Genomic DNA, 12,595 nt, shown 5'->3' on the forward strand with positions numbered 1-12,595 from the left:
GTCGATTGAGCTGATTTGATCAAATCCCTGGGATTCCCTCCCTGCACCCCAATTGGTTCGATCATGCCAACCTATCATGTAGATTTATCTATGTTCCAAAATGATATATAAATTTATGATCTTATTTACAAAAATTAAAGCAAGTGAAGGCATTACAGAGGTCCAAGGTGAAGGAGATCATGTTTAAAGTTCTGGTGAAAAATGATCACCTGTTATCCAAGGTGACTCGCTGCATCACTAAGAAGAGGCCTCCTCTCAGGCTCTCTGTGCAGCAGCTAGTAACAAATCAGTATGAGTGCCAAGCAAAGTGGGTTGGATGCACAAGTTTGATGAAATCACAAGCTTCTGGGGAAATGTGACTGGGAAGTTCCAAGTCCACTGACATGATCTGTTGGTATGTTGCTGTCCATAGCATCAGTCAAAGACAGGATAACTCATCACATGGGGAACACTAACCTATGGAACTATTCGCTTCGAAGGGTACATTGCCAACAAGAAACTCATAAGCAAGGACAGTGCCCAGTGATCCACTTTCTCCATGCAGGGTTCCCCTGCAACCATTTCAGGGGCAATGTAATTGAGAGTGCCACAGAATGTCATCCAGCTGGTGGGTCATGTCAATACTAATCGAAGCAGTCATGCATTGATGGAACACACCAATTACTGTTTGCTTGGACACTACATCCAAAATCACCTATCTTCACCTTTCCATCAAGACCAAGGAGAAGGTTTTTAAGGCTTGATATCACAGTGGATGACATGCTTGCTATGTAGATATTGCAATGCATCCACCACCTGAGAAATGTACTTAAAATAGCCAATCAGTTGGAGAATATCAGTCACAGTTAAACAGGCATACTTGACTTCCCTACTCTTCTGAGAAACATCCAAGTTTTGTAAAGTGCTTAAAGATATCACCCTTTGGTGCAAGTTCCAACATCAAAAAAACCCAGTTTTCATCATGGAAAAATCCATAGAGGCATAAGATGTTTGGATGTTGCAGTTCCTTCTGGATTTCGATCTCATGACACAATTATGACACAGTTGCTCCTTGGCATGTTCCTTTTTCAGTTCAGCCTTGTACAGGCATTTCAGGGCGAGAATAAACTTGGAAGCCTTCTTGGTTCGAACTATGTAGATGCATCCAAACCTGCCCCTCCCAAGGCAATGGCCAATTTTGAACGAGTCCAATGTCCATGCATTGGGGGTGTACAATCTGTAAGGAAATTACATTATTTGAGTGAATGGACTGGTATAAACCAACTTACAAGCTTGTTGAAGATGTGCAACCAAGAGTCTCCACAGCTTCACTGGAGAAGGTGTCAAGTTCACCAGTTTTGTTGACTTTCCACCTGATATGGGGTGGAAGGTGCTGGTACTGTGGGGGCATCTTGTAGTGTAGTGGGTGAATGCTGTAGGGGCCCTTGGAGCTTGTAAGAATGTGCTGTAGGGTGATTTCTTGGGGCCAAGGGATGTGACTGACTTGGAGGATGAGTGAATGTTGAATTGATTATGAATGTAAATACATCCAAGGACAGAAACGAGAACATTTCTTGGAGTCTAACTACACAAATTGGATCAGGCTGATTCTTCTGATACAGGTTGTGGGGCCTCATGAGCACTATCTGGATGTTGAGATGATCTGGATTGGCTTGATCACCGCAGCCACATCTGCCATCCCTGCTCATTGAGGGTCCATGGTTGTGGGTGGCAGTAAGTTCTGTGTTGTTGGTGGGGTTTGTGTTTGCAATTTGGGAGTCATTGATTCTTTTGCAGGGGAACACTTCATTCCAGAATGGGACTTCACTCAGCAGGTGCTGGTAGGTCTCTACCCTTGCAACACTTGCAGTTCACCTGTGATGATGGAAGGGTGATACCATTTCATACTTCCAGCCACAGCTACCCCACTGTCTGTGTTGGAACATGTTGGTGGGGTGGGGGGAATTGGCCATGAAGACCCAGTGTGTAGAGGCATTTCCATGTCTAATCATGGTGATTAGGCCATCCTCTGCTGAGTTAATGGTCCCACAGCATAACAGCATGTTCAGGACTTTGCTGGCTAGGTGTTGGCTGACTGGGGTGCTGGTCTGCACCAGGTTGTGTCTGAGATGGCTGGCCAATTGGTGGTGAAGTCTGTTGCAGGGTAGGCAGCGAAGCTGAAGGCCTTGGAGATCCAGAACCAGTTGGAGAGGTGGGTGGCCACATTGCAGTACATTAGGCCTGCTATCATTATGCCCCTGGGAAGTGGCTCATCTGCTTGCTGGTCATTTAATTTTGTGGCTGGATGTGACCATGAGAGTGTTTGCTAAACCAGGGAAGGCCATGAAGATAGTAGCATCTGCCTTGGCCTTCTGCATGCAGGGAAAACATCATGTTTTTCCAGGCTGCTTGGGCTCTGTCTGATATGTTGAAGCATAAGTGTGCACTGAACACCCCCAGGACTCTGTAGCCAAGTCGCTTGGGAGGGTATAGGCATTATGTGCTTGTTGGTCCTGGGGTGTGCTGCACTGCCCTATGGAGGGGTGGATAGCCACTGGGTGGTCGACTAGGCCCCCTTCAGCAGCAGTGTCAGTTCTGGAGTCGAGTACTATGTCCTGGGTTCCTTCTGGTACTACATACTCTTCTGTGCAGGTATTTGCTGGGCTCAGGGTAGATTGAGTTGAGTTGTCAGGGGACAGGGTCATGGCTATGATTACTCTAGGTGGGGTGGGGGTGCTGTCATCAGTGGGGTTGTAAAACCAGAATAGTGGACAACCCATGGTGGCTGGCAAGTCCAGTGCCTCTACATTGGGATGTTGCAAGCAGGAGCAGAGACCAAAACTCTGAAGATGGTAGGAAAGCACTCTCACTCACTCCCCAAAGGATTAGGGAAGAAAGTAAGGGCTAGGGGTGCGATGATTGACAAGTCCATGAAATCAACTAGGGGGAGAACTCTGTTAGATTGGGCAGATTTGGACGACTCCGGAATGGAATCAGAGACTCAGTATGGAAGGACCTCGGCCTCAGTGACTCAGGTGGAGCGCTGTGCCATTGCTGGTTGTCCTGGGGGTCCCTAATTTTGGATCTAGCAGAGGGAAAGTCTCTTAGGGGGGAATCAGGTCAATTTCAGACTGAGGTTACAAGTTACTATGTACATTGTATATAAGGAGGGGTCCGGAATCAAAAGGAGCAAGGGTACTCTGAAAGGAGACAAGGGAGCTGGAAGGAGGAACAACACCAAGGGTCAAAGGTTTGACTCAATGGTGTTTCCCAAAGGAGGAGTGAAGGGCCAAGGCCCAAGGAGCAAGGAAGGAGGATGGGAGTGGGGAATGGCTAGCTGACTGAATAGAAAGGAAGCAGCAGCCCATATAGGAATGAGGGAGAATAGCAGAAATGAATAGGACAATGCAATAGTTGCAAGGTCCAAAGTAAGTCCAGAAAGTCCAAACTCAGAAGTTAAACTCCGGAATATTGGCAAAGGTAATTAAATGGAATGAGCTAACCAATACAATGGGTATAAGCAGAGGTGGGGTGTCAGGGACAGCTCCAAAAGCGGCAAGGTCCCGGTGCAAGGGACTTGATGGGACAGGTGTCAGCTATGCATAGCGGTGGTCCCATCGCAGGGTGAGCGTCCCCGACCACTTAGGCTGAAGTGGGAAGTTGAGTTATCATTAAAAGGGGAAAGCTATGGTACTTACCTGAAGTGGGAAGTTGAGAAGAAGGCTGCTTCTTCTGTTCCCACCCCAGGTGCTATTATATACATGTGGTCAGGGTCATGTGGGAGAAGCCACATCATCTCCGCACACAGCCACGCCCCCCCGGGTGTCTCCATGGGAGATCCCAGAGGTGGCCGCTCAGTAGGCAGGAGTGTGTGCGCAGCACGTGCAGCGATCAGGGGAGCAGGGTTAGGTACATAGTGGTACATGGAGAAAAGGGAAATCGACCATAGAATAGAAATAGGGAGAAAAGGGGAAAGTGAGAAAGGAGGGACGGGGGGTGATAGCGGGGAAAGCGGAGTAGGGCAGTACGGTGCAGGGTGCGGTGCAGGGTCAGGCGGGTGTGCCCTGACATGGGGTCAAAGTCCGAGGTTGGAGCTAAGACCAGAGGTTCCAGAGACAGAGATGTGAACAGGATTCCAGAGGTCCAGAGTTGGGAGCATAGGTGTTGCATGCTTGTCTGGAAGGTGTTGAGGTTGAGGTTGGACCCGGAATGTTCTGGAGTCAGACCGAAGGTGGTGTCAGAGCTGGAGGTGGGATAACCTCTTGGGAGTCAGTAAGGAGAAGGTGACGGAAGGGAAGTAGGGCTCCAGAGTCAGTTTCGGAGTTCCAGGAGCCCGGAGTGGAGGTCAGGATTGTATGGATATGACAAACTTGAGGTAACACTAAGTAATCTTCAATTTCTTGTCATGGTGGATTTCCCTAAGGGCCTCTGTTACCCTTACCAGTCAAGTGGCTGCTCACAACACACTAAGTACACAGACTTCAAAAATGGAAGGAGATGTCAGGGCACACTCTCCCTATTTCTATTCTACGGTCGATTTCCCTTTTCTCCATGTACCACTATGTACCTAACCCCACTCCCCTGATCGCCGCACACGCTGCGCACACACTCCTGCCTACTGAGCGGCCACCTCCGGGATCTCCTGCAGAGAGACCCGGGGGGGCGCGGCTGTGTGTGGAGATGACATGGCTTCTCCCACGTGACCCTGACCACATGTATATAATAGCGCCTGGGGTGGGAACAGAAGAAGCAGCCTTCTTCTCAACTTCCCACTTCAGCCTAAGTGGTCGGGGATGCTCACCCTGCGACGGGACCGCCACTACGCATAGCCGACACCTGTCCCATCAAGTCCCTTGCACCGGGACCTCGCCACTTTCGGAGCTGTCCCTGACAGGAGAGGGGGGAATTGTCTATTCTGTTTCAATCACTACATACATATACCCATACAGCAAACATACAATTTGTGAAAAGAGTCCAAAATATATCAGTTTGGCTGAGCTAAGCCTCCACCAACAATGGTGGTAAGGTTCAGCTGCCATTGTCTTAGAATAAATTCACATACAACAAAAGAAGAATGAAATGCTAAACACTGACTTCCCTATACTACTCCCAATATTGCGTCAAAACTCTGTCCCTTTATTCCATTCGACTCTCCTCATCCATAGCTTTCTAACGATACCGATTTTGTGAAATTTGGTGGAGATTTGACTGAGAATGGGGATTCTCAGATGCAGAATACATATCTTGGTTATCCATGCACAGGGAAACTTGGACCAAATAAAATGCCATAATTCCAAGACTCCTCCAATCACTTCTTTAGCATTTCTATCATTTAACTAGCCCGTATTCTCCTGGAATTTTACTGAGACTAGCTCACATGTGAGCATTGCATAGTTCGTATCGTCCCATGACTCTTGTCATGCCTGATAATCAGAATATCTCCACAACCACCAAACCGATTAGGGTGGAATTCAACACTGAGTCTTTTGGCGTTTTTCTCGATTTAATGACCCCAAGATTGTCCTCTTCCGTCAACTTTTGACCTTGTTCCCATGGTCACAGTCAAGTGCACTGACTTCACACAAGAGGACATCTCAGGTTGAATTTCTCCACCAAATCTCAACCAATTCCTTCGCAGAAAGGCTCTTTCGGTTCGTACGAAAACCCTCTTTCGTCTTTCTTATTTCTTCCCCCTATAATTCCTTTTTCCTAATAATGTACAAGGGTGGGAGCCAATTTTGACATATTTGCTGTGTAAGGTTCCATGAAATTGAGCACACCCGTTATGCACTCCTACAACATTGACTTTTTCTCTTGGGTAATTGGTGGAATGCATGCATTCCTGTTCCCCTACCTGGCAAAATGTTTTAAATATAAGGCTATGATGCATTAGTTCTCAGACTAGTACTAGAAGTCTGAGGGAGAGGTACATATGTAAGGAACAATCCCCCAAACCTCACTTCTCACTCCATCATTGGAACCAATTGTCGACATGTGACCATCAACATTATTAATATTACAATAACAAACAAAAACAAACCTTCACACTTTGTATCCAACATCCCAACCCCTCTTGCAACAATATGATAAAATCATCTGATAAGGGCTCATTTGATGCCATTGTTTGCCTCCATCTGCTTCAATCTTTCCCAGAACAGGTTGTCACACTCACTGGTGCAGGAGTTTCATGTGCCTCTGGGATCCTGGTTTGTTTTTGCAAAGAAAGAAGTAGCATGAGAGAGCTCTAATTATTCTCCAGGACTTCCATTCTGCCACTGGCCTCTACAAGACCAAGAACAAAGATGGCAGTATCCCTTACAGGGATGTGTTCCACACTAGGGTGCAGCAACCTGAACAAGCAGCATGTCAAAAACCCTGAATGAGGGTAAAGTGCATGAGTCCAGATGCAGGCAGGGCTCAACTAGAGGGGTTCCGAAAGCTCCAGTAGTGAACCGAAGCTTCTCCAGGAAGCCCAAGTCTGCTGGGTGGTACAAGAGGCTCTAGGAAGGGTGTGGCCTCGGTGACTCGGAGGGAGCGCTGTGCCTCTGTTACGTCTCAGTTAGTCCATTTATTTGATTAGAACTGAGGTACAAAGGGTTCTAATCTACTGGTATATATAGAAGGAGGAAGAGGAGGACTTTAGTCAAAGTCTGAGTGATGCTGACAAACACCAAAAGGTACTGAATGGTCCCAAATGATATCCTTAATGGGGAACTGAGGTGTCGGGTCGAGGAGGGCAGAGTAGAAGGCTGGAGGATGAAATGGGAACGAGAAATGGGTAAGGGGAAGTTAGCGGACTGAATGGAAAGAAGACATCAGTCATACTACAAATGGAAGGTGACTAATATATGATGATGTGAACGGAATCACTGGAGCTCCGAAGCCAGAGTTACATATCTGAAGGATGTTGGGTGACTCCAGTAAATGAAATGGGAGGGGGAACAGTTTAGAGGTATGTCACACTATGTTGGAGATCCATCAGGAGGTCGGAGCAATCCAGAGTCTCTGAATGTTCCAACTTGGGGCTGAGCTTCCGGGATGGGAGTGGCCAAGGGTGAGTGTGCCAAAATCCAGGCTGGAGCTGAGACAGTTGGTGTCATATCCATCCCTGGCCATTGACTTCCGATCCCTCCGATCCCTCCGGTCTACCTCTGCTCCTTCTTCACTAACCTCGGAGCTCCCATATTCTGCAATCCCCTCAGTACCCCTCAATGGTCACCACCCCCTCCTTTCAATTTATTATACTTTCGCCTCCTTAAGTACAGAGCCCCAAAGGTTTCCGGACAGCTCCGACGTCCGCTAGCGCACCCCTGCCTCCGCTGGGCAATACACTCGCTTGCCCTGCAAAGCCCACCTTCGGGCCTATCCCTCCTTTCCATTTCTGGGTTATCACCTACCTTTCCGTTAACCCCGTAACTCGACTTGTTGGTAATATTCAATCAGCTAATGTCTAACCCTGTTAGCTCCGCTCGGCTTGGCTCCACCATTTGTGGACCCACCCTTGTTGTAACTATATATATACTCAACTTGTATAGGTTACACCTCAGTAATAAAATCGACTAGAGTTTACCCCCCTTCAGTTCTGGTTGCCAGTTTTAGTAAGTTAGGGCACAGACGTGTTACTTGGCACAGCGTTCCTGGCATAAGTCGCTGAGGCCAAAGCCCTCTGCCACGGAGACATTCCCTCGTCTCAACCTGGTCTCTGACAGTATTTTATTACTCCCTGACTAGTACATGTCTTGTATGGCACCAAAAGCCCCTCGCACTCGTTTGCAACTACACACATTAGTTCCCAACTCTGCCTCACCGTCCCCAGAACCCTCACAGCCTGGTCCTAGTCGATTGGCGAGAAACCCAGTTGAGTTTCAAAGCTTTTCTAATCTTGAAACCCCTCTCCCATCAACTCCGATCATGTGTCCTGTTAGGAATCAATCACCAGTTGCAGATTCCGACTTCGGAGACACCATGGAACAACCCATAGACCCCATCCACTTCTTTGGACTTGGTTCCGAGGTCCCCAACTTCATCGACCCTCCTCCTGCTGATCCTCCCATTCCCACCGTCCCGACCGCTGACGATGCTGAACCCATCCCCAACGTGGCTATTGCACAATTAGCCCAAGCCATTGCCAGCTTGGCTCGTCACACCGGACATCCACCACCACCACCATCCTCTGCTCTTCGGACCAAGGTCCGTGAGCCCAAACAGTTCAACGGAAAAGATCCCTGAGAACCGAGTATTTCTGGTCCAATGCGAACTCAATTTTCAGGACCATCCCCTTGCTTTTGCTAGTGACTGCGCTAAGGTCATCTTCGTGCAGTCCTACCTCAAGGGAATGGCCCTCGATTGGTTTGAGCCGGATCTATTATTTGATCAAAATTCTACACTTCGTCCGTGATGGATGAATAACTATCAAGAGTTCGTCAATGAACTTCAAACCCACGATCCTGTGGGTGACACTGAAGTTCAACTAATGACCCTGGACATGAAGGATGGACACCACATCAATAAATACATCGTCAAGTTCAACTGACACGCCTCTCAACTTCATGGCTATGGAGAAGCCGTGCTCCATTGTTTTTTCTGTAACGGATTGCCGGAACGTATCAAGGACGATATTGCCAGAGTAGGTAAAACCTTCTACTCTTTCGGAACTTCGCACCTTGTCGCAAACTCTCGATGCGCACTATTGGGAGCATAAATCTGAAGTTACATGTCATGCAAAACCTTCCTCCTCTAACGTTTTCGACAAGTCCACCGCCACTTCTCGTTCCGACCCCATCCCTTCCTCCTCCTCTTTCAACTCCGCTTCCGGTAGCAAGCCTCCAAAGGACAATAAGAAGTCCGAGGCCAGCTCCGCTAAACCGGACCTTTCAACTAAACTCGGAGACAACAGCAAGCTCACGCCACAAGAGCGTAAGCATCATCTCGACAAGAAACTTTGTATGTTCTGCGGTCAGTCTGGCCACATGGTCAAGGACTGTCCCAAGTCTTCTTCTCGTGTGTCTAAGGCCCGTTCGGCCCAGACTGAGGAGCAAGGATCCACTTCTGCAGAAGCAAAAAATTAGTCTGCACCCCCGTGGACTCTGCATGGACCGGGGGTTGTGATTCTTCCCTCCGTGCGCTCAAAGAAGTGCGTTTAAACGTGTCTTCCATCTCTGACTTATCCTCCCTCCATATTCCCATTTCTTTTTCTCTTTCAAATGGTCTATTTTCTCCTCTCAATGTTGACCCTTCGGTTTAATGTTCTACCCATTGTAGATAGTGTTGCTGATGTACCACTCTCTCCTCTGCCCCCTCCGACTACTTCCGTAGATTGATCCACCTCTCTCCATTTCTCTTCTTTCTCTTCTCCTGTTCCTTCTCCTCCGTCCAATAATAGGACACAAAATAAACTTTTCCGCTCCTATGAGAACATACCCGCACTCATAGACTCTGGGTCTTCGGACTGCTTCATCGACGACACATTCGTAAAGAAGTTGGCCTTGAAGACATATCAGATTAAACCCCTACAACTATGCCTATTTGACGGTAGCACCAACTCAGTCATAACCCGTGCCGTCGATATTCCCCTCCACTTCGCTTCTGGAAACATCACCCCCACAACTTTCTTTGTCACATCGCTGGATGGATCATGTTCCCTAGTCCTAGGACACAACTGGCTTACCCGCTACAATCCGTTGATTGACTGGGTCTCAAGCAGTATTACGTTCTGAACTTCCGAACCTACCAAGACAGTTACTCTGAGCTCTCCCCCGTCATCTCTGGCACCACTGCCGTTGTCCGACATCCAACCATCTGATGTTCTGCCAGCACTTCAGTCACAGGCTCCCACTCCTCCATTACCATCTATCGAGTTCGTTAGCCGTTCTGCATTCACGAAGGCTTGTTGACTTGAAGGATCGGTATCCTTCAGCCTAACCATCCCTTCTGAGGAAAGCCACTTGAGGGCTGCCCCATCCCACACCGATTCCGTGGACCTCTCGGGCGTTCCGAAGGAGTATCACGAGTTCGCAGATGTGTTCAGTAAGAGCAAAGCCTCAACGCTGGCACCGCACCATGAGCACGACCTGAAGATCGACCTTGAGGAAGGCACTTCACCACCCTTGGGTACTATGTACTCTCTCTCTACTTCGGAACTCGAGGCCCTCCGGGTGTTCTTGTCAGATCCGTACAATCCCGACCTCCGCTCCGGGCTCCCGGAACTCTGAACTCCGACTTCCGGAGCCCCACTTCCCTTCCATCACCTTCTCCTTGCCAACTCCCAAGAGGTTATCCCACCTCTGGCTTGGACACCACCTTCGGTCCGACTCCGGAACATTCCGGGTCCGACCCCAACCACTACACCTTCCAGACGAGTATGCAAAACCTATGCTCCCAACTCCGGACCTCTGCTCCGGAATCCCGTTTGCGTCTCCGTCTCCGGAACCTCCGGTCTTAGCTCCGACCTCGGACTTTGACCCCACCTCCGCTTATACCCATTGTATTGGTTAGCTCATTCCATTTAATTATGTTTGCCAATATTCCGGAGTTTAACTTCCGAGTTCGGACTTTCCGGACTTACGTCGGACCTTGCAACTATTGCATTGTCCTATTCAATTCCGCTATTCTCCCTCACTCCTATTTGGGCTGCTGCTTCCTTTCTATTCAGTCAGCTAGCCATTCCCCACTCCCAACCTCCTTCCTTCCTCCTTGGGCCTTGGCCCTTCACTCCTCCTTTGGGAAACACTATTGAGTCAAACCCTTGACCCTCGGTGTTGTTCCTCTTTCCAGCTCCCTTTGTCTCCTTTTGGAGTACCCTCACTCCTTTTGATTCCGGACCCCTCCTTATATACAATGTACATAGTAACTTGTAACCTCAGTCCGAAATCGACATGAATTCCCCCCAAGAGACTTTCCCTCTGCTAGATCCGAAATTAGGGACCCCTAGGACAACCAGCAATGGCACAGCGCTCCGCCTGAGTCGCTGAGGCCAAGGTCCTTCCATGCTAAGTCTCCGATTCCATTCCAGAGTCATCCGAATCTGCCTGGTTCTAACAGTTCTTAGATGAACACCTAGCCTCCGGGTTCATTCGTCCCACTACTTCCGCTCATGCGGCACCGGTCCTCTTCATCCGCAAGAAGGACGGATCCCTCCATCTCTGCATTGACTTCCGAGGGCTGAAAAAGATCACCAAACAGGATCGCTACCCACTCCCCCACATCTCTGACCTCCTTGATGCACCTAGCCATGCCACAGTCTACACCAGACTCGACCTCTGGCATGCTTACCACCTGGTTCGCATTGCAGCAGGTGATGAATGGAAGACTTCCTTCCGCACACGCTATGGTTCCTATGAGTGGCTTGTCATGCCATTCGGTCTCACAAATGCACCCACAGCCTTCCAGCGATTCGTGAACCCAATCTTTGCCGACCTCTTGGACATTTCTGTGGTAGTCTACCTAGACAATGTCAGGGGATGACTCCCGGGTCCCCATGACCCTCCCCTATGGTCCACAGCCTCTGGTATGGCCAGCCCTATCCAGGGCACAATCCTACTGTGGGTAAGGAGATGAATAAGATAAAGGCAAGTAATGTACACTTGCCTACTGTGGGTAAGAAGATGAGAAGGAAGCTAACTTCTCATCTTCCCACAGTGGCCACAATATCAGCAAAACTTCCGGGGATACCCGGAAGTCACATGAAGGGGTAGGAACCGGGCCCGGAGCATGCGGCGCGCAGAGGGTGCATGCATGTGGGAAGCGCAGAAGGTGGAAGCGGGTCTGGACGCGGGTCTGGGTCTGGGCTAGTCAGGGTGTGTGCCCTGACAGACAACATCCTTACCTACTCAGAAGACATGGCTTCACATCAGGAGCATGTCCAAGAAGTTCCTCGGAGACTCCGCAAACACGGCCTATACGCCAACCCGAAGAAATGCGAATTTCATACAGACACTACGGAATATCTCGGATACTGCCTCTCTCCCTCCGGACTCACCATGTCCATTGAGAAGGTCAAAGCCATCCAAGATTGGCCTGAGCCCCATAAAGTCAAGGATGTCCAATCCTTCCTTGGCTTTGCTAACTTCTATCGGCGTTTCATCCACCAATACTCCGACATTGTGGTCCCCTTGATGTGCCTTACACGTAAAGGAGCCCCCTGGTTATTCTCTGACGACTGTTGCTCTGCTTTCAACACCTTGAAAGAAGCCTTCACTTCTGCTCCTATCCTGACACATTGGTTACCTGATGCCCCCCTCATTGTAGAAACCAATGCCTCCGATTATGCGATCTCCGGAATCCTGTCCATCCATTGTGATGACAGAGAGATTCGCCCCATCGCTTTCTGCTCTAGAACACTCTCAGCGCCAGAGCTCAACTATGACACCCATGATAAGGAACTGCTTGCCATCCATGATGCGTTCTGATCATGGCATCACTACCTTGAAGGTTCAGGAACTCCAATTGACGTCGTTACTGACCACAAGAACCTCGAGTATTTTTCCACCACCAAACTCTTGACCCGACGGCAAGCCTGCTGGTCAGAGTTCCTCTCCCAATTCCACATGACTGTCCGATTCCATCCTGGAAGACTTGGAGTAAAACCAGATGCGTTGACTAGACGCTGGGATGTCTA

At 49.0% G+C, this 12,595-nt stretch overlaps 1 protein-coding gene across 1 annotated transcript; it reads right to left on the reverse strand.

The window, feature by feature from the left end:
• Positions 1–456: 456 nt before the first annotated feature.
• On the reverse strand, positions 457–761 carry EI90DRAFT_3130540 (kinase-like domain-containing protein; the record flags this gene model as incomplete). Its single annotated transcript, XM_039064315.1, has 2 exons — positions 457–604; positions 658–761. The coding sequence occupies 2 exons, from the start codon at positions 759–761 to the stop codon at positions 457–459; spliced, it is 252 nt and encodes an 83-aa protein (XP_038911069.1).
• Between the last annotated feature and the right edge of the window lie 11,834 nt (positions 762–12,595).

Source organism: Cantharellus anzutake (genome assembly GCF_015039405.1).
Source record: "Cantharellus anzutake strain C23 chromosome Unknown EI90scaffold_67, whole genome shotgun sequence".
Classification (NCBI taxonomy): domain Eukaryota; kingdom Fungi; phylum Basidiomycota; class Agaricomycetes; order Cantharellales; family Hydnaceae; genus Cantharellus; species Cantharellus anzutake.